Source organism: Cervus elaphus, chromosome 21, assembly GCF_910594005.1.
Source record: "Cervus elaphus chromosome 21, mCerEla1.1, whole genome shotgun sequence".
Classification (NCBI taxonomy): Eukaryota; Metazoa; Chordata; class Mammalia; order Artiodactyla; family Cervidae; genus Cervus; species Cervus elaphus.
Genome location: NC_057835.1, coordinates 72,376,569 through 72,401,863, shown reverse-complemented (window position 1 = coordinate 72,401,863; position 25,295 = coordinate 72,376,569). Strand labels below are relative to the sequence as shown.

Sequence of the window (25,295 nt, the reverse complement as noted above, 5' to 3'; positions counted from 1 at the left end):
TGGATGAGGAGGTACAGCAAATAGTTTTTGTCAAAATGTCCCTTTTCTGTTAAAGAGATTATTACTGTGGGGACTGCATGTTTGGAAGGTTAAAACCGTGGTAAAATTGGAAAATACTGCCTGCAGAATGCTGGTTATGCTAATCATAACTTATATCCCTAAGACATTTATGACTCTCCCCGCCCTTGGCCATTTTTAGCTTTAGATCAGAAATAACAAAAAAGGACAAAAATAATAATTCCAGGTGGCTCATGTTAGCAATATCTGGTTGACATTTGAATATGTCATTTATAAAACAAATGAATCAAATTTTGATCCTTATTATTTTATTATAATTATTTCCTCAGATAAACTTAATAAACTACTAAATATAGACTATTTTTTCCTTATAAATACTAGGAAACAGGTATTTGTATTCTAAATTTTTTTTTTTTTTACTAATTTGCAATTCTTGAAAACAGTTTTCACATTGAACAGCAACCAAATAGCAAATATTAGTTGTACAAATATTTTTTAGGTGATACACTTTACTGGGTCATAAATTATTTTGTTAACATTGGTAAGAGACAGGAACCAAAAATAGCTTCTCAAGAAATTAATTCCACATTTTGAAGCAGTCATATTCATGTCTTATTCTGAATCATTATTGTTCCTTGAATTTTTCTGTTGCTAAATATTCATTTATTAAAAAGCACTGGAAGCCCCTGAGGGTAAGGTCCCCTATTTTGCAATTTTTCTATCTCATATCCATGATTCCTCAATCAATACTGTTGATTTTAGATGCTACTGAAATCTGGAAGTGGTTTCTTGCAAAAATTCCTCCAAAATCATTATGTCTTTTCTTTCCCTTAACAGGTTCTACAATATGGTAACACAATTTCTAAATAAATAATGAAGGATTGAGTCAGATTTATATAATTCATATGTAAGGTATATATTAAAATTATAGACTGCTTTGCAAACTTTACTGCAATAACATCCACAATAATATCTTCACAACAAAACCATGAACACTTGGTAATATGTAGTACAGTCACACAAGACAGACTTAGTTGAAGGAGGGGATCTTTAGGCCGAGGACAAGCACCCAAGCAAAGTCTTATTTATGCAAACCAGTAATGGCTACTTCAAACACATATTTATGTTAAGTGTTTTCATTGTATCATTGTATTATTTAACTCTCCCAACTATTCTGTGAGGTAAATGGCATAAAATCCATTTTACAAATGTGCTATCTTAGACTCTGCATCATTATTAACAGTAGAGGAAAGAAGCAAGTGATTCTAGGCCTCTTTATTCTGTGTTCAATTTTATCATTGCTCTTATTTTTCTATTCCATGCAGTTGTTCATATTTTCTATAGATTTAAATTATTTGAAGAGCATAACTATGACTCCCTCTAAAAACTAAGTAGTCAAGTGATAAAAGATAACATTACGGTCATCCTGTATTAACTAGGTTAAGAGTCAAACATGTCTGATGTTCGTTAGTCCTTGGTTGCTTCTCTGACATTATCAGTATGGATAAAATCACTCACTGGGGAAATTAAATAGCATTAAATGGCAATCCTGAAAGAAACTTCGTTATTTAAAATACTATGCTAAAATGACAAGGCAATCAAAGTTTGACAGGGCAAGCTAATTAGTATGCTAGATTTGAAATGTAAAACACCTCCATGGTTCTGATTCCAAAAAGTTCCCTACCATTTTAATGGGCATTTCACATAAATGTTCAAGGAAAGTAAACAATGTTTAAGGCTAAGGTTTTTGTTTTTCACAGGGTTACAAATCAAATGGTATGCTAGTTTATTAAAAAGGAGCTACATTTCTGAGGTCAAAAACTTTTCTGTACATGCTTTAAATCATAAATGAAATCTAAGAACAATTTTTTTCTCATATAAGATAAATCCTACATTGTTTTGAAAAAGTACATTAAATGACTGCACTGTAAACTAGACTTAAACTAGAAATATGGTTATTTCCTCCGAGTAAAACCATAGCAAAAATTATAAGAGCAAAGGAAAAAGGAAGTGCATGGGAAAGTGGTATACATCAATAAATGCACGGCTGCACTGCTTTTCAAATTCTTATTTATAGTTTCTCATTATATTGTGCCACAAGGAGAGTGTGCTACCTCAATATTTTTCTGACAAAACAAAAGCAAAGTACTGTATTGTGAAAGATAAAAGCAAATGACACACAGCTTTCCTGGAAAATGACAAGACAATGCTCTAACTACAAAAGACAATCATCAGGTAACTAACTGCGAAATAAGGAAATAAGCACTGGTTTTAGAAAGTTTACGTCATAGAAATAAGTTTAAAGATGAATGAAATTTCATGTGAAATTAGGAGAAAACTTCAAAAGATTAATCATCTCTCTTTTAAACAAAAAGGTGATTCCTTTTTTTTTTTTCGTTAAAACCTACACACAGAACTAAGTGAGGAGATTGTATTGTGAAAACATACCACAGCACACGGCAATGCTTGATCAAAATCAGCAATCAGGAGTAAAAAGAAGGCAGTGTTTTGTGATCATAATAGCAAATTCTGGAAGACAACCAAATATATCATCTGGCAGTTCAACAGCTGTTACAGCTTGGTAGTAATACCTTGGCATTTGCTATAAGCTATAACTTAGAAAAATTGATTTTTCATCTGCCAGATAAAAACCAAAATCTCCTTTTAACATTTTAATATTTAAATAAAATATATGTACTAGCCACTTTAATTTTACACATTTGACAGTGGAGCCACCAAAATAATTTTTCTATTTATAGTTTAATTTTACTCTAAATACTTGGCAGAGTTGACATGAGTAATAATGTAAATGTAATTTTGTTGAACTTCATTGTGATAGCACATTGGATTATCTGTTAACATCATTCTCAATAGCTTTTATCCTTCTTAAGCAGTTAAAACACTGGTTTTTTTAAAAGAACATGTCTGGGAACATCATTAGAATTTCATCATCGAGAGTACTGACAACTAAACTAACACATGAGCAAAATTACGTATTTTAGTGATCTAAGTATACACAATTATAATTAAAATATAAACCACCATAAAATGAAATTTTCTGCAAATGAGAAAAGTTTTTGATCCAGGCCACATATAGCACTGAAGTGAAACAGAAGCTACAGAAAAAGTAAGTTGCAACTTTAAGTGTAACTGGTTCTCTTAAGTGATATTGGGTCTTAATCTAAGATCTGATAAAATCTAAGGATGTTTCTCATTAAGTAAATTCTTTTCAAAAGCCTCTAATTCTGGCATTTGACTTAGATTTTGAAATGTCATAAAACATTTAGAATTCAACATTTATGCAATCCATTTTAGAAATGAAGTGGCAGGCAATATATCAAATTTTAAAGTTATCAAATATAGGTACCTTTATGCCAATTGCTGTTTTCTTTGCTTCTGCTTTTAATTTAGTTGCTCGTAAAATAGGTTTGGTTTTTTTATAATCCTGTTTACCTAAAAAGAAATAATTTCAGACAATGAGCTATAATTCAAGTTTAATAGCCATCTGAAATGTCAAAGAACTTTTAAATAGAGTAAACCTGGAACACAAAGTTGCAAAGTAATTCCCAGTTACAGAAACCATAAACTTTTCACCCTAAAAGGTCAACTTTTCTTTTTCCTACTTTGTCAGGAAGAAGACTTGACAGACATACTCAGTTTCCTGTGAAGTGAATATCAACAAAGATTAAAAAAAAAAAAAAATCCCTTTAGAGAATAAAAGCAAAGAGCATCTGGAGCACGTGGAGACAAATATGGAAATAAATGAATATACATACGATCCCATTAAATAGGTAAGGTTAACTGTCTTCATCCTGGAGAAGGGCATGGCAACCCACTCCAGTATCCTTGCCTGGAGAATGCCCATGGACAGAGGAGCCTGGCGGGCTACAGTCCATGGGGTCACAAAGAGTTGGAGACAATCGAAGTGACTTAACATGCAGGGAAACAATTTTGTCTTGGTAACTGAAGAGTAACAGTTTATTAGAAATTTTATTATGGATATATCAAATATTCAATAGCCAATTTGAGAAGTATCCTCCAGCTTTCTCTAGGTAAGATATTGAAGACTGATCTGTAAATAATTAACCTTCAATTCATTAGAAAAATTTAACTTCTGTTTGTTATCAATGGAGGACAGAATAAATATGGCTTGATACATGATGTAGGGTAGCTATATTGAAATATTAGTTTCAATCTTCTTAACAGTTTATTAGAAATTTTATTATGGATATATCAAATATTCAATAACCAATTTGAGAAATATCCTCAAGCTTTCTCTAGGTAAGATATTGAAGACTGATCTGTAAATAATTAACTTTCAATTCATTAGAAAAAAATAATTCTGTTTGTTATCAACGGAGGACAGAATAAACATGGCTATATACATGGTGCACGGTAGCTATATTGAAATATTAGTTTCAATCTTCTTTTCCAAATTTAACAACCAAAAATGAACAAAATTGAGTTAGAGTCACAAAATTTGCTTTATTCTGTGAACCATCTGGTGACCCCACTAATGAATAACAAAAGAGCTGTTACACAGTCTGTGAGGAAAACAGATTTAACAACAGTAAAAACAACAAAAGCATTGACTAGAATAACAGACATTTTTTTGTTAACCAAACTCTTAGCTAAGAATTGAGTCAAATGTGTATCATATATAAGCATATGTCATTCTGAGTGGGAATTAACATTTGACCATTTAATCTCTTTGAGTATTTTATATTCTCTTATTTGGCCACACTGAAGTAAATCTGAAAGCAGTTAATATAAAGGATATCATCAAAGTGTAATGTGCAATATATTTCTTAACCAGTTTGCTAATGATTCAAAAGTATCTTTAAAATTCTATTAGATTTTTAGAATTAGAAATGGCAGGGAGAAGTGAAACAAATAGATTGGAATAATGAAGAAATGCCATGCTTGTGTTTGTTAGATAAAAGTATTTGTTACATAAAAATTTTATTTGGCTGAAGAATTATGTTTTTATTAAAGAAGAGTGTATGCTATTTCCTTAACTGTATGGTATAACAATCATTCTGGATCTATGAGCATCCAGAAGTCTAATAAATATTATTTGATGGTAGAGCTTAATGATCCAGAAATGAGCCAATTGTAAGAATGTATATTAAATGATCTAAATTTAAATTATGCAATGAACAAAATACAGAAAAATATTACTCTGACCCATTTTAAATTAGCAACATTTAATTTTGCTGAAAAAAAGCCTTGACAAGTATTCACTCTGATTTCACATCTCAATAGTCAAACTATTCATGTCATTATTCCTGCTGAGATATAAACAGTTCAGAACAATGAAACTGGTGACACATCAAATGTTTCCACTCATGGTTACAAAGCAAGTTTCTAATGAGAATCTAAAGAGAAATTTCATTATTATGGATATGAAGCCAAGGAGTCATTTCTTATATTATCGTATATATGCCCTATAATAAACTCTGGATGCAAGAGGGACAAAATAAATAAGCAAAAAAGAATTATCTTAACCCATTTGCTTTTCATAGACATACAATATTTTGGATGATGTGTCTGTCATAAAATTGATACAAAAATACCTAAAAGAGTCAATGTTAAAGTGGGATTTTATCATTCTACTTCACTTGCCATTGGTTAAATAATACATTCTATTTCAATTCAACTCCTGTAATCTCTTAAAGAATAATATTTATAGATTTATATTAAAGTTGATACAAACATTTGAAGCTATATTTATAATAAATAGTTTTAAAAATTATTGCATACCTAATACTTTAAAAAGTGCATCTGTCATTAATGTAGCATTCACTTTGCCGACTATGATATCCAAAAGTATATATTGCAAAATGTGGTTTCATTCTACTAAGGGAAAACATTTACAGGGACATCTGCTAAGTTCTTTATAACTAAAACCAGATCTTTCCTCTATACCCAATGAGAATTTTAACATTTTAATTTTTTATTGCTTCAAAAAATACCTATGCCCACATGATCATAAAAATATAAAAAAAGAAGCTCTTGACTTTACTTACTTACCCCTAGGAAAAAACACTTTTATATAATCTAGATTTTATATGTAGACAAACTATGAAATACAATTGGATCTGATTCTGATTATATCAATAACACAATTACCAAAGTAGCAATTTAGCAATTGCTCACTATATTTTATATGAGAGAAATTCAAGTCCATGAAGCTAATACAGGGTCTCAATCATCTCATTTTTCTCTTCTCATTTTCACTAATCATCACATTTCCATATTTGAATTTCCCATGATATAGTTTAAGTAGCAAAAGTTTTCTCCCTCAACAAAAGCATCTCCATAATTTCTGATGGACTGATTTATGCCTTTTTCCAATATAATCCTATTATTTCATTTTTAAATTATCATACAGTAAAGTCAACATTTTTTTCTTTTGGTGTACAGTTATATGAATTTTAATGCTTATATACAGATTCATGTAATTACTACTACAGTCTGGATATAGAAAATTTATATTGGGTTAGCCAAAAGCTTCATTTGTATTTTTCCATAACATCTTACAGAAAGCTCTCTGACACTATCCTTCTACACTCACCCTCCCTCTGACCCATAATTCCTGGCAACAACTGCTCTATTGTCTATTTCTCTAGCTTGGTCTTTTCAATAATGTGGCAATAATGTGACAAGGGCTTTTTTATTCAGCATCAGTTCAGTTCAGTTCCTCAGTCGTGTCTGATTCTTTGTGACCGCATGGACTGCAGCACGCCAGGCTTCTTTGTCCATCATTTACTCCTGGAGCTTACTCAAACTCATGTCCACCTAGTCGGTGATGCCATCCAACCATCTCATCCTCTCATCCCCTTCTCCTCCTGCCTTCACCCTTCCCAGCATTAGGGTCTTTTCTAATGAGTCAGTTCTTCCCATCAGATGGACAAAGTATTGGAGTTTCACCTTAAGCATCAGTACTTCCAATGAATATTCAGAGCTGATTTCCTTTAGAATTGACTGGTTTGATCTCCTTGAAGTCCAAGGTACTCTCAAGAGTCTTCTCAAAACCAGAGTTCAAAAGCATCAATTCTTCAGCACTCAGCATTCTTTACAGTCCAACTCGCACATTCATGCATGACTACTGGAAAAGCTATGGCTTTGACTAGACAGACCTTTGTCGGCAAAGTCTCGTCTCTGCTTTTTAATATGCTTTCTAGGTTGGTCATAGCTTTTCTTCCAAGGAGCAGACATCTTTTAATTTTATGGCTGCAGTGATTCTGGAGCCAAAGAAAATCCAGTTTTTCACTGTTTCCATTGTTTCCCCATCTATTTGCCATGAAGTGATGGGACCGGATGTCATGATCTTAGTTTTCTGAATGTTGAGTTTTAAGCCAGCTTTTTCACTCTCCTATTTCACTTTCATCAAGAGGTTCTTTAGTTCTTCTTCACTTTCTGCCTTAAGGGTGGTGTCATCTGCATATCTGAGGTTATTGATATTTCCCCAGAAACCTTGATTCCAGCTTGTGCTTTATCCAGCCCGGTACTTATGATGTACTCTGCATATAAGTTAAACAAACAGGGTGACAATATACAGCCTTGACAAATTCCTTTCCTGACTTGGAACCAGTTTGTTGTTCCATGTCCAGTTCTAACTGTTGCTTCCTGACCTGCATACAGATTTCGCAGGAGGCAGGTAAGGTGGTCTGGTATTCCCATCTCTTGAAGAATTTTCCCCAGTGTGTGGTGATCCACACAGTCAAGGGCTTTTCCATAATCAATAAAGCAGAAATAAATGTTTTTCTGGAACTCTCTTGATTTTTCAATGATTCAATGGCTGTTGCCAATCTGATCTCTGGTTCCTCTCCCTTTTCTAAAACCAGCTTGAACATCTGGAAGTTCACGGTTCTCGTACTGTTGAAGCCTGGCTTAGAGAATTTTGAGCATTACTTTGCTAGCGTGTGAGATGAGTGCAATTGTGTGGTAGTTTGAGCATTCTCTGGCATTGCCATTCTTTGGGATTGGAATGAACACGGACCTTTTCCAGTCCTGTGGCCACTGCTGAGTTTTCCAAATTTGCTGGCATATTGAGTGCAGCACATCACAGCACATGCTTTCACAGCACCATCTTTTAGGATTTGAAATAGCTCAACTGCAATTCCATCACCTCCACTAGCTTTGTTCATAGTGATGTTTCCTAAGGCCCACTTGACTTCCCATTCCAGGATGTCTGGCTCTAGGTGAGTGATCATGTTTACCTTTAAAAATATTGCCAAATCATCTTCCAGTGTGGCTGCATTCACACCAGCAACAAATAAGAGTTCTGAAAGGTTTTCATCACCATTAGCACTTGGTATTATTGTATCTAGGTTATCTATTTTTTTCAGTGTATGACTGCCCATAGTATTCCCTTATGAATGTTAAAGTTGCTCAGTCATGTCTGACTCTTTGCAACCCCATGGACTATACAGGCCATGGTATTCTCCAGGCTACAATACTGGAGTGGGTAAGCTGTTCCCTTGTCCAGCTCTCCAAGCTGGTTGGGGAGCTTCCCAACCCAGGAATTGAACTGGGGTCTCCTGCATTGCAGGTGGATTCTTTACCAACTGAACTATCAGGGAAGCCTATATTCCCTTACAATTCATGGTATAGTTCTAAGATTGATAATATACTGGTTTATTTTATTATTGGTATTAGTAATATTTTTCCTTTTTTTCCCCTTAATAGTCTAACTAAAGATTTTTCAACTTCATCTGTCTTTCTAAATAACAAGGCTTGGGTTTTATTGATTTCTTTCTACTGATTTTCTTTTTGGTATTATATTTCCACTCTAATCTTTCTTATTTCCTTCCTTCAGATTCCTTTGAGTTCAGTTTGCTCTTCTTTTTCTATTTTTTTTAGATAGAGATGAAGGTTATTGATTTGAAATCTTTTTTATTAATATAGTCATTAACAGCTATAAATTTACCTCTAAATACTGCTTTATTAGTATCTAATAAATCAGAAAGGAGAAGGAAAAATATATACAAAAACACTTGTAGACATATTTACCTATGAAGTCACCTTTATTGATGTTAGCTTATTTTTTCTTTGTGGATTCTAATTACCATCTTATGTATTTCGATTTCAGCCTACAGAACTTCCTCGAGTGTTTCTCATAGGGTAAGTGTGCTATTGATGGATTTTCTGGTTTTGTTTATCCAAGAACACATTAATTTCTCCATTTTTTAAAGGACAGTTTTGCTTGACATAGAATGCTTGATGGGCATTCCTTTGCTTTCAGCACATTGATTCACTGTTTATGTCTGACTTTCAACAATTTTATTATATGTGGACCTCTTTCAGTTTATCTTACTCAAAATTTTGTGAGGTTATTGAATATACAAATTAAAGTTTTTCATCATATCAGAGAAGGTTTTGAACATTATTTTTTCAAATATTATTTTTGACCCTCTCTCTTCTTCCTCTTATTCTAGAACTATTATTATATGTAGACTTGTAGGCAGGATAGAGTCCTGCAGGTATCTGTAGCTCTATTCCTATTTAACTACATCTTATTCATTACTTTTATGTAATGTTTTTTAGACTGCATAATCTCAATAACCTCTCTTCATGTTCCCTGTGTCTCCTATAAGGTTAAACCTACTGTGAAGCCCTTTAGGTGAAATTTTTATGTTTATCGTTATATTTTTTCAACTCTAGAATTCCTATTTCCTTAGATACATAATTTACATTTCTATAATATTATTCTCTTTTTGTTGAGACATCATTGTCATACATCAAGTCTTTAGACATGGTTTTCTTTAATTTTTTGAACATATTTAAAATGACTGATTTAAAGTCTTCGTCTAGTAAGTCCAAAGTTTGAGCTTCATTGTGGACAGTTTCTATCCTTTTTCTGTGTATGGACCATAATTTGCTAAATTTTTTTGTTCCATACTTTTTGTAGAAAACAGATGTTTACAAAATAATGTCATGTGGCAACAGTTTAAAAATGTAAAATGGCAACTCTCAAAACAGATCTCCCCTGGGATGTGTTGTTACTGGTCTTTGTTCTTCTTTTATTGGTCTTAGTGTTTGTCTGTTTGTTTGTTTAGTGACTTTCACGGGCTAATTCTATAGTCTGTATTCTTTGTCATATGGAGACACTTAGCTGAACGTTCATCTAGAAACTGGATAGATATTTTCTTAAATGTCTTGAACCAGTAAGCCTTCCAGGTGTGTTGAAGAGATGTTTCATGCTTTAACAGGACATTATAATTTGCCTTAGCCTTCACTTCCTGCTAGCGTCCTCAAGATCAGTAAGAAGTGAGAGTTTATAGCTTTCCCAGGTCTTTACTGGACATGGCGTAGCCCTCCACAGGTTCATGACTTTCTAGATTCCCAAGAATCTGTATCAGGGATTTTCAAAGACACTATGAACATCGCACTGCCCAGTCTAAAAGAATTTTTTTTTTTATAGGTCAGCCTCATACTAGTCCCAACTAATAATGCTGCCCCAGGCAGTTGTGATATTAAATGCTTGCCACAGATTGTATTTCCCAAATGCCATCAGGAAAGGACACAGAATGAGCTATAAGGCAGGTCAAATAAAGATGAGTTCTGAGAATGGGGATATTCAGTGAGTTGCCAGACAACTCACTGTGGTCAAATAGTGACAGTTCTCAGAGGATGGGATTTGGGGCAGCCCCAAACCCACTCCACCTTCTACAGTGACTGCAGGATGCTGTTTTTCATGACTATTATTATCAATGTAAGGTTGAGGAGAGAAAGATGGGACTAAGGCGAGTTGAACAAAACAAAGCTTGATGTTTTACTCAGAGTTGGCTGCTTTTCTCAAATAAATATTCTTGCACTGTTTTAAAATTTTTGTTAATTTATAGATTTTTTTTTTTAAAGTTGACTTTGACAATTTTCCCCATTATTCTTGCTTTTATAGAAGAGCAAGCTTTTTTAAATTTAATTTTTAAGCTTTTTTACAATGTTTTGTTGGTTTCTGCTGTTCAGTTCTGTTCAGCCACTCAGTCATGTCTGACTCCTTGCGATCCCATGGACTGCAGCACAGCAGACCTCCCTGTCTATCACCAACTCCCAGAGCTTACTCAAACTCATGTCCATGGAGTTGGTGATGCCATCCAACCATCTCATCCTCTATTGTCCCCTTCTCCTCTTGCCCCCAATCCCTCCCAGCATCAGGGTCTTTTCCAATGAGTCAACTCTTCACATGAGGTGTTCAAAGTATTGGAGTTTCAGCTTCAACATCAGTCCTCCAATGAACATTCAGGATTGATATCCTTTAGGATGGACTGGTTGGATCTCCTTGGAGTCCAAGGGACTCTCAAGAGTCTTATCCAACACCACAGTTCAAAAGCATCAACTCTTCGGTGCTCAGCTTTCTTTATAGTCCAACTCTCACATCCATACATGACCATTAGAAAAACCATAGCCTTGACCAGACGGACCTTTGTTGGCAAAGTAATGTCTCTGATTTTTAATATGCTGTCTAGGTTGGTCATAATTTTTCTTCCAAAGAGTAAACATCTTTTTATTTCCTGGCTGCAGTCACCATCTGCAGTGATTTTGGAGCCCCCAAAAATAAAGTCTCTCACTGTTTCCACTGTTTCTCTATCTATTTGCCATGAAGTGATGGGACCAGATGCCACGATATTTGTTTTCTGAACGTTGAGTTTTTTTTTTTTTTTGAATTGTTGAGTTTTAAGCCAACTTTTTCACTCTCCTCTTTCACTTTCATCAAGAGGCTCTTTAGTTCTTCACTTTCTGCCATAAGGGTGGTGTCATCTGCATATCTGAGGTTACTGGTATTTCTCCCAGCAACGTTGATTCCAGCTTGTGCTTCATCCAGCCCAGCATTTCTCATGATGTACTCTGCATATAAGTTAAATAAGCAGAGTGACAATATACAGCCTTGACGTACTTCTTTTCCTATTTGGAACCAGTCTGTTGTTCCATGTCCAGTTCTAACTCTTGCTTCCTGACCTGCAAACATATTTCTCAAGAGGCAGGTCAGTTGGTCTGGTATTCCCATCTCTTTCAGAATTTTCCATAGTTTATTGTGATCCACACAAAGGCTTTGGCATAGTCAATAAAGCAGAAATAGATATTTTTCTGGAACTCTCTTGCTTTTTCAATGATCCAGCAGATGTTGGCAATTTGATCTCTGGTCCTCCCGCCTTTTCTAAAACCAGCTTGAAATCTGGAACTTCACAGTTCACGTATTGTTGAAACCTGGCTTGGAGAATTTTGAGCATTACTTTACTAGTGTGTGAGATGCGTGCAATTGTGAGGTAGTTTGAGCATTCTTTGGGATTGTCTTTCTCTGGGATTGGAATGAAAACTGACCTTTTCTAGTCCTGTGGCCACTGCTGAGTTTTCCAAATTTGCTGGCATATTGAGTGCAGCACTTTCACAGCATCATTTTTCAGGATTTGAAATAGCTCAACTGGAGTTCCATCACCTCCACTAGCTTTGTCTGTAGTGATGCTTCCTAAGGCCCACTTGACTTCCCATTCCAGGAGGTCTGGCTCTAGGTGAGTGATCACACCACCGTGATTATCTGGGTCATGAAGATCTTTTTTTGTACAGTTCTTCTGTGTATTCTTACCACCTCCTCTTAATATCTTCTTCTTCTGTTAGGTCCATACCATTTCTGTCCTTTATTGAGCCCATCTTTGCATGAAATGTTCCCTTGTTTTCTGCTGTACAACAATACAAATCAGCCATAATTTTATATATCTATATGTACCAATCACCTCCCTTTTGAACCTCCCTCCCTTCCCCACAACTCTCCCCTCTAGGTCATCACAAAGGGCCAGGCTGGGCTCCCTGTGCTACACAGCAAGCTAAGAGAAAGCTATCTTACGCCTGATAGTATATATATGTTGATGCTACTTATTCCATTCGTCCCATTCTTTTCCTCCCACACTGTCTACAAGTCCATTCTCTATATGTGTCTCCATTCATTCTGTGCAATTAGGTTCATATATATATATATAAATATACTATATCTGTTTTCCTCTTTCTGACATACCTCACTCTGTGTAACAGGCTCTAGGTTCATCCACCTCACTAAAACTGACTCAAATATATTCCTTTTTTATGGCTGAGCAATATTCCATTGTATATAAGTACAACTTCTTCACCCATTCATTTGTCAATGGACATCTAGGTTGCTTCCATGTCCTGGCTATTGTAAACAGTGCTGCCACGAACACTGGGATACATGTGTCTTTTTCGATTACTGATTTTTAGGGTATACGCCCAGTAGTGGGGTTGCTGGATCATATTGTAGATTTATTCCCAGTTTTCTAAGGGATCTCCATACTGTTCTCCATAATAACTGTATCAGTTTACATTTCTACCAACTGTAGGGTAATAAATGTATCAGTTTACAATTCCAGCAACTGTAGGAGGGTTCCGTTTTCTCCACATCCTCTCCAGGATTTTGTTGTTTGTAGATTTCTTTTATGATAGTCATTCTAACCAGTCTGAGGTGATACCTCATTGCATTTTTGATTTGCATTTCTCAAATAATTAGTGATGAGCATCTATTCATGTGTTTATTGTCCATCCGTATGTCTAGGAAAACACACTTTTGAGGTCCTTACTTTCCATTCAAGAAATGCTTCTCTTCCATCATTTTACCTTTAATATCATTATATTGGAAGTGAGTTTCTTATCTCCAGCCTATATTTAGGTCTTATCTCCAGCCTATATTTAGGCCTATATAAAATTTCAATCTGAAAATCCTTTGTCCTTTCATTGGTATGCTTAGAAGATACAGTTAATGAAGGGCTTCCCCAGTGGCTCGGCAGTAAAGAATCTGCCTGCAATGCACGAGACACAGGAGATACATATTCAATCCTTGGTCAGGAAGATCCCCCAGAGGAGGGAATGACAACCCACTCCAGTATTCTCGCCTGAAAAATCCCAAGGACAGAGAAGCCCAGAGGGCAGTCCATGGGATTGCAAAGAGTCGGGCATGACTGAAGCGACCGAGCACGAGCGTGAGCATTTAATGAAACTATTAACACATTTTTATTTAGATCTACCATTTTATTCTTGTTTTCTTTTCTTTCTTTTGATTTCCTCTGTTGGACTGCTCATGCCCTTTTTTGAATTATTTGAATATTTTTCAATATTACATTCAAATCATATATTGTATTTTGATATATCTCTTAGAATAATGTTTCAATACCTTCCTAAGAGATTCTAAAATATACACTTATATTTTAAGAGTATAATTCAAATCAATATTTTATACAATTTCATATTTTAAACATATTATATATCATTAAAAATTTTAACATGCAATCCAATACATTCCACATTGTAATAAAATGTAAACAAGCAACACATTGTTTTTTAGTACTAGATTTATTAGTTCTTTCCCCTTTTGACTTTTCTGTGCATATATTTTATTGTTTTGGACATATGTCATAGGTGAGGCAAGTTGTTTCCATTATATGTAAATGACTTTTATTAATTCAAGCCTTTAAATGTCTGCAAAGAATTATACAAGTGAATATACTATTGTAGAACAGATGTATTTTCCTTAAAAATGCTAGGCAAGAGACTGGTGTCCCTGTTTGATGCATGTGCTTATTATAGCTTAACTGTTTTGCAATAAAAAGTGAAAGGCACATGCATAGTTACGACGACGATCATACTTGGTTACTGAAACTTTATGTTCGTGATAAAACCTGCAAGTTGTCCTCAGATAATACTTGTATTTTAGTTCTGGAATAAAATTTCTAACTACTCTTCTGTCAAGTGTTGTATTCAGCTTAGTTGAAGAATAGCTTTAGCTAGATCTGTACTACTAAAAAGTTACGTTATTCTCTGGGACAACCTTGCGGGTGGGGCTGGGTGGGAGGTGGAGGGAGGCTCAAGAGGGAGGCGACACATGTGTGCCTAGGACTGATTCATGTGGATGTACGGCAGAAACCAACCCAATATTTAAAGCAATTATCCTCCAATTAAAAATAAACATTTTCCCCTGAAATCAGGAACAAGACAAGGGTGCCCACTCTCACCACTACTGTTCAACATAGTGTTGGAAGTTTTGGCCACAGCAATCAGAGCAGAAAAAGAAGTAAAAGGAATCCAGATAGGAAAAGAAGAAGTGAAACTCTCACTGTTTGCAGATGACATGATCCTCTACATAGAAAACCCTAAAGACTCTACCAGAAAATTACTAGAACTAATCAATGAATATAGTAAAGTTGCAGGATATAAAATTAACACACAGAAATCCCTTGCATTCCTATATACTAACAATGAAAAAACAGAAAGAGAAATTAAGGAAACAATACCATTCACCATTGCAACAAAAAGAATAAAATACTTAGGAGTATATCTACCTAAAGAAACAAAAGACCTATACATAGAAAACTATAAAACACTGATGAAAGAAATCAAAGAGGACACAAACAGATGGAGAAACATACCGTGTTCATGGATTGGAAGAATCAATATTGTCAAAATGGCTATTCTACCCAAAGCAATCTATAGATTCAATGCAATCCCTATCAAGCTACCAACGGTATTTTTTACAGAACTAGACCAAAGAATTTCACAATTTGTATGGAAATACAAAAAACCTCGAATAGCCAAAGTAATCTTGAGAAAGAAGAATGGAACTGGAGGAATCAACCTGCCTGACTTCAGACTCTACTACAAAGCCACAGTCATCAAGACAGTGTGGTACTGGCACAAAGACAGAAATATAGATCAATGGAACAGAATAGAAAGCCCAGAGATAAATCCACGAACCTATGGACACCTTATCTTTGACAAAGGAGGCAAGGATATACAATGGAAAAAAGACAACCTCTTTAACAAGTGGTGCTGGGAAAACTGGTCAACCACTTGCAAAAGAATGAAACTAGAACACTTTCTAACACCATACACAAAAATAAACTCAAAATGGATTAAAGATCTAAATGTAAGACCAGAAACTATAAAACTCCTAGAGGAGAACATAGGCAAAACACTCTCCGACATAAATCACAGCAAGATCCTCTATGACCCACCTCCCAGAATATTGGAAATAAAAGCAAAACTAAACAAATGGGATCTAATGAAACTTAAAAGCTTTTGCACTACAAAAGAAACTATAAGTAAGGTGAAAAGACAGCCGTCAGATTGGGAGAAAATAATAGCAAATGAAGAAACAGACAAAGGATTAATCTCAAAAATATATAAGCAACTCCTGCAGCTCAATTCCAGAAAAATAAATGACCCAATCAAAAAATGGGCCAGAGAACTAAACAGACATTTCTCCAAAGAAGACATACAGATGGCTAACAAACACATGAAAAGGTGCTCAACATCACTCATTATTAGAGAAATGCAAATCAAAACCACAATGAGGTACCATTACACACCAGTCAGGATGGCTGCTATCCAAAAGTCTACAAGCAATAAATGCTGGAGAGGGTGTGGAGAAAAGGGAACCCTCTTACACTGTTGGTGAGAATGCAAACTAGTACAGCCACTATGGATAACAGTGTGGAGATTTCTTAAAAAACTGGAAATAGAACTGCCATATGACCCAGCAATCCCACTTCTGGGCATACACACTGAGGAAACCAGATCTGAAAGAGACACGTGCACCCCAATGTTCATCGCAGCACTGTTTATGATAGCCAGGACATGGAAGCAACCTAGATGCCCATCAGCAGATGAATGGATAAGGAAGCTGTGGTACATATACACCATGGAATTTTACTCAGCCGTCAAAAAGAATTCATTTGAACCAGTCCTAATGAGATGGATGAAACTGGAGCCCCTTATACAGAGTGAAGTAAGCCAGAAAGATAAAGAACATTACAGCATACTAACACATATATATGGAATTTAGAAAGATGGTAACGATAACCCTATATGCAAAACAGAAAAAGAGACACAGAAATACAGAACAGACTTTTGAACTCTGTGGGAGAAGGTGAGGGTGGGATGTTTCAAAAGAACAGCATGTATACTATCTGTGGTGAAACAGATCACCAGCCCAGGTGGGATGCATGAGACAAGTGCTCGGGCCTGGTACACTGGGAAGACCCAGAGGAATCGGGTGGAGAGGGAGATGGGAGGGGGGATCGGGATGGGGAATAAGTGTAAATCTATGGCTGATTCATATCAATGTATGACAAAACCCACTGAAATGTTGTGAAGTAATTAGCCTCCAACTAATAAAAAAATTAAAAAAAAAATAAACATTTTTTCTAAAGTTACATTATTATTTTAACTATTTATTTATATTAAAGGAATTTTCTTGATATAGTAAAACTGAAACAAATGCAGGAATAAATGTAATGTCCAGGTTGATAAATGATGACAAGTGCCACTCCTAATCCTCAATCTCAGTTACCTTCATCAAAACAGCAATAACACTCTGTCTGATTTTCTCTAAAGTAATTACATATTAAAACTTAAACTTATGAGACATACATACTAATGAAATGTCATCTCTGTATGTTTAAAATAAAATTGCAAAACCAATATTCTAATAAAAATTCTGTGACATGTAAAACAGTTTTTATGCCTTAGTAAGAATATGGATTCAATTATCCATTACATATAATTCTTAAAAATAAATATTAATATACATTTAGATGACTATACTACTAATATTGCCGATACAAATAGAAAATTTCTCTGAAATCCTGACATTGAATGTTAAAATTCCTTCAGTACTATCTGAAATAGAGTGTGTTTCTGTCAATATCTCATTATAAAGGTTCTCCTTTTGTATGTAAAATCTAAGATAATTATTAGGAAGAAATTAAAGAAGCCTTCCCCAAATATGCTAATGATATAGTTAAGTAATGTACTTGGGGCAATAAAACATTAACTTTCATGTCAATCACTGGACTTGTAGTAATTTATATAAGGGAAAAAAACACTTGAATATGTAAACTTTGCTATTTATGTTGCATAATAGAATTTAGCAACTTTCTTCAAAATTCAAAATAATCTGCATTTTAAAAATTAATCTGGGAATACCAGACCACCTTACCTGCCTCCCGAGAAACCTGTATGCAGGTCAAGAAGTAACAGTTAGAACCCAACATGGAACAACAAACTGGCTCAAAATTGGGAAAGGAGTATGGCAAGGTTGTATATTGTCACCCTGCTTATTTAAGTTATATGTAGAGTACATCATGCAAAATTCCAGGCTGGATGAAGCATAAGATGGAATCAAGATTGCTAGGAGAAATAGCAACAACCTCAGATATACAAATGATATCACCCTGATGTCAGAAAGCAAAGAGGAACTGAAGAGCCTCTTGAAGGTGAAAGAGAGTGAAAAGCTGGCTTAAAACTCAACAAACAAATATCGTATATTAATGTGTGTGTGTGTGTGTGTGTGTGTGTGTGTGTGTATGGAATCTAGAAGGACGGCACTGATGAGCCTGTTCTCAGAGCAGTACAGGAGACGCAGACATGGAGAAGAGACTTATGGACAATGTGGAGGAGAAGAGGGAGAGGGTGAGATGGATGGAGAGTCCTATGGAAAAGTATATGCCGACATATGTAAGTAGTGAGCCAATGGGAATCTGCCGTATGACTCGGGGAACTCAAAGTGGGGCTCTGTAATAACCTAGAGGGGTGGGAATGCGTGGGGGGTGGGGGGAGATTTAAGAGGGAGGGGACATATGTACACGCATGGTTAATTTATGTTGATGTATGACAGAAATCAAACCAATATTGTAAAGCAAACATCATCAATTAAAAATAAATATTAAAAAAAACAAACCTCAGCATCCATAAAACCAAGATTATGGCATCTGGTCCCATCACTTCATGGCAAATAGATGGGGAAACAAATGGAAAGAGGGGCAGGTTTTATTTTCTTGGACTCCAAAATCACTGTGGACAGTGACTGTAGCCATGAAATTAAAAGATTTTGTTCCTTGGAAGAAAAGCTATGACTAAACTTGACAGTGTATTAAAAAGCAGAGACATCACTTTGCTAACCAAGGTCCATATAGTCAAAGCTATGGGTCTTCCAGGAATCATGTATGGATATGAGAGCTGGATCATAAAGAAGGCTGAGTGCTAAAGAATTGATGCTTTTGAACTGTGGTGTTGGAGAAGACTCTTGAGAGTTCCTTGGACTGCAAGGAGGTCAAACCAGCCAATTCTAAAGGAAATCAGTTCTGAATATTCATTGGAAGGACTGATGCTGAAGCTGAAGCTCCAATACTTTGGCCACCTGATTTGAAGAGCAGACACATTAGAAAAGGCCCTGATGCTGGGAAAGATTGAAGGCAGGAGGAGAAGGGGACAGCATAGGATGAGATGGTTGGAGGCATCACTGAAGCAATGGAAATGAGTTTGAGCAAACTCCAAGAGATGGTGAAGGGCAGGGAAGCCTGGGCGTGCTGTAGTCCATGGGGTTGCAAAGAGTCGGATACAATTTAGTGACTAAACAATAATCTGAATTTAATGCTGAAAAATGGGCATTTCAAATGGGTAACATTAAAATTTTCATTTTCACACAGGAAATCTATATTATAAAACTTCTCTTTGAACAAATATTAGCAACTGATTATCAAGTCACTATGACTGTACACATATATATTGAATAGCTTATTTTGGCTAGCAAGTAACAAAATATTATCATCTATAAGGAAATATAAAAGTTAAATCTGTATGTCTATATATCTATAATATTTTTTTAAATTTTTTCACCTGTATCCAAGCTCTTAATTACAGGAAACATTATTTTTATGGTTAGCAGATAGAGTTGCTAGATTCTCTGAGAACAGTATTGTAAATACTGTAATATCAGAACATATCACAATTTTTTTAGTTAATCTTATACCAAAGAATAACTGACAATGTTCACAATTGGTCCCAAGAACTCATATTTTCTTAAACAGTGCTTTAATTCACTCATTAAAAATTATTTATTGAGCACTTACACTAGATAGAAACAGTGTTCAACGTACTGAAAATGAAAGTTTGGCAAAACAGACCAAATGCCTGTTATCTTGAACCCTGTAAAAAGATGGATAATAAGCACATAAAAAGAATAGTTCAATTTGCCAGGTAATGAAAAGCACTACAGAGAAAAACCCAGTTGGCAAGGGGCAGAAAACAATAGCAAAAGATGTATTGTTTCGGGTAGAGTCGTCAGGAAAGGCCTTCTTGATACAGCACTTGGCATTATCAGTTGATGTCACTTATCCAGATACTTGAACGAATTTAGGAAGTCATGTGGATACCTGTTGGAAGCGATTCCAAATACTGGCAGATAGAGCTATAAAGACTCATAAAACACGAACTTTTTGAGGAGGTCAAAATGTCACTGAAGTTTCTCAAGTCAGAAAGAGAACTTAATAGGTAAGAAAATTTAAAAGTTCAATGTCTGATGTCAGGCTTAAATACCAAGTGTCAATATCTGAGATACAGCCCCAAATAATATCCTTGGAAAAAGGCAAAATCTCCAGCTTGGTTCCCTGACATGTTATGTGAGAGCTTTAGAAAGTAAGAGTGAAGTAGAAATATTATTCCCCTTGCTTACTAAAGTGGTAAATCAAAGGGAATGCATATTCCTGGAGAAGTTTCAGCAACTGACTATATCATGAAAAACGAAATATGCACTTACACTGATTATTTTCACAAATCTATTTATTTCCTCACTGTCTAGTTGGTCTTAGAGACTAACTGAGTAATCTTAAATCTACTGTGGTAGAATTTTTTTAATGCACTTGTTTAGTCGCTAAGTTGTGCGATGCCGTGGACTATAGCACACCAGCCTCCTCTGTCCTCTGTTATCTTCCAGAGTTTATTCAGATTCATATTCACTGAGTCGGTGATGAACATGACTAACAATCTAACCATCTCATCCTCTGCCACTCCCTTCTGCTTTTGCCTTAAATATTTCCCAGCATCAGGAACTTTTCCAGTGAGTTGGCTCTTTGCATCAGGTGGCCAAAGTATTGTAGCTTCAGCATCAGTCCTTCAAATGAATATTCAGGCTTGATTTCCTTTAGGATTGACTAATTTGATATCCTTCTAGTCGAAGGAACTCTCAAGAATCTTCTCCAGCACCCCAGTTGGAAAGCATCAATTCTTCAGTGGTCAGATTTCTTTATGGTCCAACTCTCATATCTGTACAAACGATTGGAAAAACCATAGCTTTAACTATATGGACTTTTGTTAGCAAAGTAATGTCTCTGCTTTTTAACCTAGATACACAGTCTAGGTTAATTATAGCTTTCCTTCCAAGGAGCAAGCATCTTTTAATTTCATGCCTGCAGTCACCGTCTGCAGTGATTTTGGAGCCCAAGAAAATAAAATCTGTCACTGCTTCCACTTTTTCCTCTTCTATTTGCCATGAAGTGATGGAACTGGATGTCATATCTTAGCTTTTTGAATGCTGAATTTTAAGCCAGCTTTTCCACTTTCCTCTTTCATCCTCATCAAGGGGCTCTTAGTTCCTCTTTGTTTTTTGACATTAGAGTGATATCATCTGTGTATCTGAGGCTGTTGGTATTTCTCCTGACAATCTTGATTCCAGCTTGTGATTCATTCAGCTCAGCATTTTGCATGATGTACTCTGCATATAAGTCAAATAAGCAGGGTGAAAATGCACAGCCTTGTCGTACTCCTTTCCCAATTTGGAACCAGTCAGTTGTTCCATGACCAGTTCTAACTGTTGATTCCTGACTCACATACAGGTTTCTCAAGAGACAAGTAAGGTGGTTTGGTACTTCTGTTTAAGAATTTTCTCCAGTTTTTGTGATTCACACAGTCAAAGACTTTAGCACAGTCAATGAAGCAATAGATGTTTTCCTGGAACTCCCTTGCTTTCTCTATGGTCCAATGAATGTCAGCAATTTGATCTCTGGTCCCTCTGACTCTTGAAATCCAGCCTGTACATCTGGAAGTTCTTGGTTCCCGTACTGCTGAAGCCTAGCTTGAAGGATTTTGAGCATAACCTTGCTAGCATGTGAAAAGAGTGCAATTGTATGGTAGTTTGCACATTTTTTAACATTGCCCTTCTTCGGGTCTGGAATGAAAACTGACCTTTTCCAGTCCTGTGGCCACTGCTGAGTTTTCCACGTTTGCTGACATATTGAGTACAACACTTTCACAGCATCATCTTTCAGGATTTTAATAACTCAGTGGCATTCTATCACCTCCATTAGCTTTGTTGGTAGTAATGTTTTCCTAAGGCCCACCTGACTTCACACTTCAGGATGTCTGGCTCTAGGTGAGTGACCACACCATCCTGGTTTTTTTGGTCTTTAAGATCTTTTTGTAGTTCTATGTATTGTTGCCACCTCTTCTTATTCTCTTCTGCTTCTGTTAGGTTCTTACTCTTTCTGTCCTTTAATGTGCCCATCCTTGCATGAAATGTCCCCTTGATATCTCCAATTTTCTTGAAGAGATCTCTAGTCTTTTCCATTATATTGCTTTCCTCTGCTTCCTTGCATTGTTCATTTAAGAAGTCCTTATCTCTCCTTGCTATTCTCTGAAATTCTGTGCTCACTTGGGTATATCTTTCCCTTTTTTCCCTTTCTTTTTGCTTCTCTTCTTTCCTCAGATATTTGTAAAGCCTCCTCAGACAACCACTTTGCCTTCTTATTCTAGCAGAATATAAATATCCTTTCCGTATGGTTGCAACTAGCTAATTAATCTACCCAATGAGTTTTTCTAAATTCTGATCACAGATACCATAAGAGACTATATACTTTTACTGGAAGGAACAGTAGTATACTGTTTGTATACTAAATAAACTCTCCATCTACTGCTATAATCTAATTCTGAGGGTAACTGCCTCACCAACCTGCAGGACATCATGACACTGGTAAGACATAAGCCTTGGAAAAGATATGAAAACTCTTCAGATATATATCATTCATTCTTATAAATATCATTCATATATATATACATAAAACTCATATATGGGCTTCCCAGTTGGCACTAGTGGTAAAGAAGCCACATGCCAATGCAGGAGACTTAAGAGAAATGGGTTGGATCCCTGAGTTGGGACAATCCCCTGGAGGAGGGCATGGCAACCCACTCCAGTATTCTTGCCTGGAGAATCCCATGGACAGAGGAGCCTGGTGGGCTAGAGTCCGTAGGGTCACAAAGAGTTGGACATGACTGAAATACCTTAGCATGCACTCATGCATTCATATATATATATGAATATATATATATGTTCATATATATATATATATGAACATATGAACATATATATATATGAACACAGAACACAGAGCATTCTATTGAAAATACAGAAGCTTGTCAACTAAATTTGATTCATGGAATTGCATTGATTGGGAGCATATCAGGATTGTCTGCAAAAAATAAGTCAATTTGCTGCACTTGTCCCATATCTATCATTAAGAATGAAACATAGGCACAACTTCTTATAAAACTGGCATTACTTGATAATGTCAAATATCTATACATCTGATCCAATGTTTTTCTATGGTGTATATATTGCAGAGAAATTCTTGTGCCTGTGAACCAAAGAACAGACATGTCTGAAATTATTTATAGAAACTTTATAATATCATTCATAGAGAAAAAACTGAGAATCACGCAATTGTCAAAACCAAGAGAATAGGTTGGAAAATATTGCTATAGTCACATGATGGATTATTATAAGGCATAGACAATGAATGAACCATATCACCATTTATCAATAAGAATAAAACTCAAAAATATGATGTTCAATAAGAGCAAGTTTTATGACAATATATACAGCATGATTTCATTTATATAAGTTCATAAACAAAAAATACATTGTTTAACATGTACCTGGGTGGAAGTTTCATAAATGAAAATAACACAAAATCAAGAAAGTGGTTCTCTCTCACAAATAGAGCGGCATTGAGGGTGTTACAATTGGGTAAGTGCATAAAGAAGTATATATCTGATATTTAACCTAGATAATGGACACATAGCTGCTTATGTAGTTGTCAAGCTTTTTAACCTATATGCATATTTTATGCATAGAGAGAACCTGAAAAGGTGCTAAGACATGGTACAATAAAAGTTCTCTGGTAGATTGCTGTGAAAGTTCTTCTACCTCTTAGAACTTATGACATGGCATAGTCAGTGAAGCCTTAAGTGCATCTAGCTAACTGAGACATAGAAATAAGCCTTTAGTAGGTCCCAATAAAAAAGAAGTGGCAGTCTCTAGGGTTTTGAAACAATTCCATACACCCTTCAACAGGAAACAACTGCTATGAAACAACTCCTGGATTGCTACCAAGCTCTGATGAAGACTGACTATCAGATTATGAGACTCAGGGACCATCTGGCCTGAGCTACCAGTCATGAATTGGGAGTCATCTAATTCAACAAATCATAAAGTTGTGTACCATTTTAGTAGTTTACAAAATGTATGTGGATGGTTCTTTAAAATATGCTGCACAATGGAAGTAAACTGCTATTTTGGAGGTGGTACTAAAACACTATCTATAAGGGAAATCCTCCCAGTGGCCAAAGTTTAAGTATTACATTTTGTTGTATAGTTTACCTAGAAAGAGAGGTAACCTAAGAAAATACATATTATTTTTTCCTGAATTGGAAACTGAGCCTTCTGCCTAATCAGTTTGGATTCTTCATGCCTATGAGTAAACAGTAAAATGAGGATTCACAGTGTTGGGTGGGGTAACATTAATTATTATAATAATGTTTGCTATCAAGGAAAAAATGATTTGTTAATACACAGTGAGGGCTAAAAGAAATATGGAAAGCTGTGAAGGAACTCCTGGGTTAATTCTATGTATTGCTATGACCAAAGGTAGACTGTAATGACATAACTATACAGTCAACTGTAATCTTGGGCTTTTTAGGCGTCACTAGTTGTAAAGAACCCGCCAGCCAGTGCAGGAGACTTAAGAGACACAGGATCAATCCCTGGGTTGGGAAGATCCTCTGGATGAGGGCATGGCAATCCACTCCAGTATTCTTGCCTGGAGAATCCCATGGAGAGAGGAGCCTAGGGAGCTATAGTCCACAGGGTCGCAAAGAGTCGAACACACTGAAGCAACTTAGCATGCATTCTAACCAGGGCTTTCCTGATGGCTCAGACAGTAAAGTGTCTGCCCGCAATGCAGGAGACCTGAGGGGGTTCGATCCCTGGGTCGGGAAGATCCCCTGGAGAAAGAAGTGGTAACCCACTCCAGTACTCTTGCCTGGGAAATCCCATGGACAGAGGAGCCTGGCAGGCTACAGTCCATGGGGCTGCATTGAGTTGGATATGACTGAGCAACTTCAGTTTCAGCTTTTTGTTCCTGCACAACTGTAATCTAGAG

At 35.8% G+C, this 25,295-nt stretch overlaps 1 protein-coding gene across 4 annotated transcripts in view; it reads right to left on the bottom strand.

The window, feature by feature from the left end:
• Positions 1-25,295, bottom strand: part of TRIQK (triple QxxK/R motif containing) — a 105,081-nt gene that overhangs the window by 5,009 nt on the left and 74,777 nt on the right. For all 4 annotated transcript variants that reach the window (XM_043879814.1, XM_043879815.1, XM_043879816.1 and 1 more), the window contains one exon: positions 3,386-3,471. In XM_043879814.1, coding sequence (XP_043735749.1) covers positions 3,386-3,471 — 86 coding nt within the window. The remainder of the gene's footprint in view (positions 1-3,385; positions 3,472-25,295) is intronic.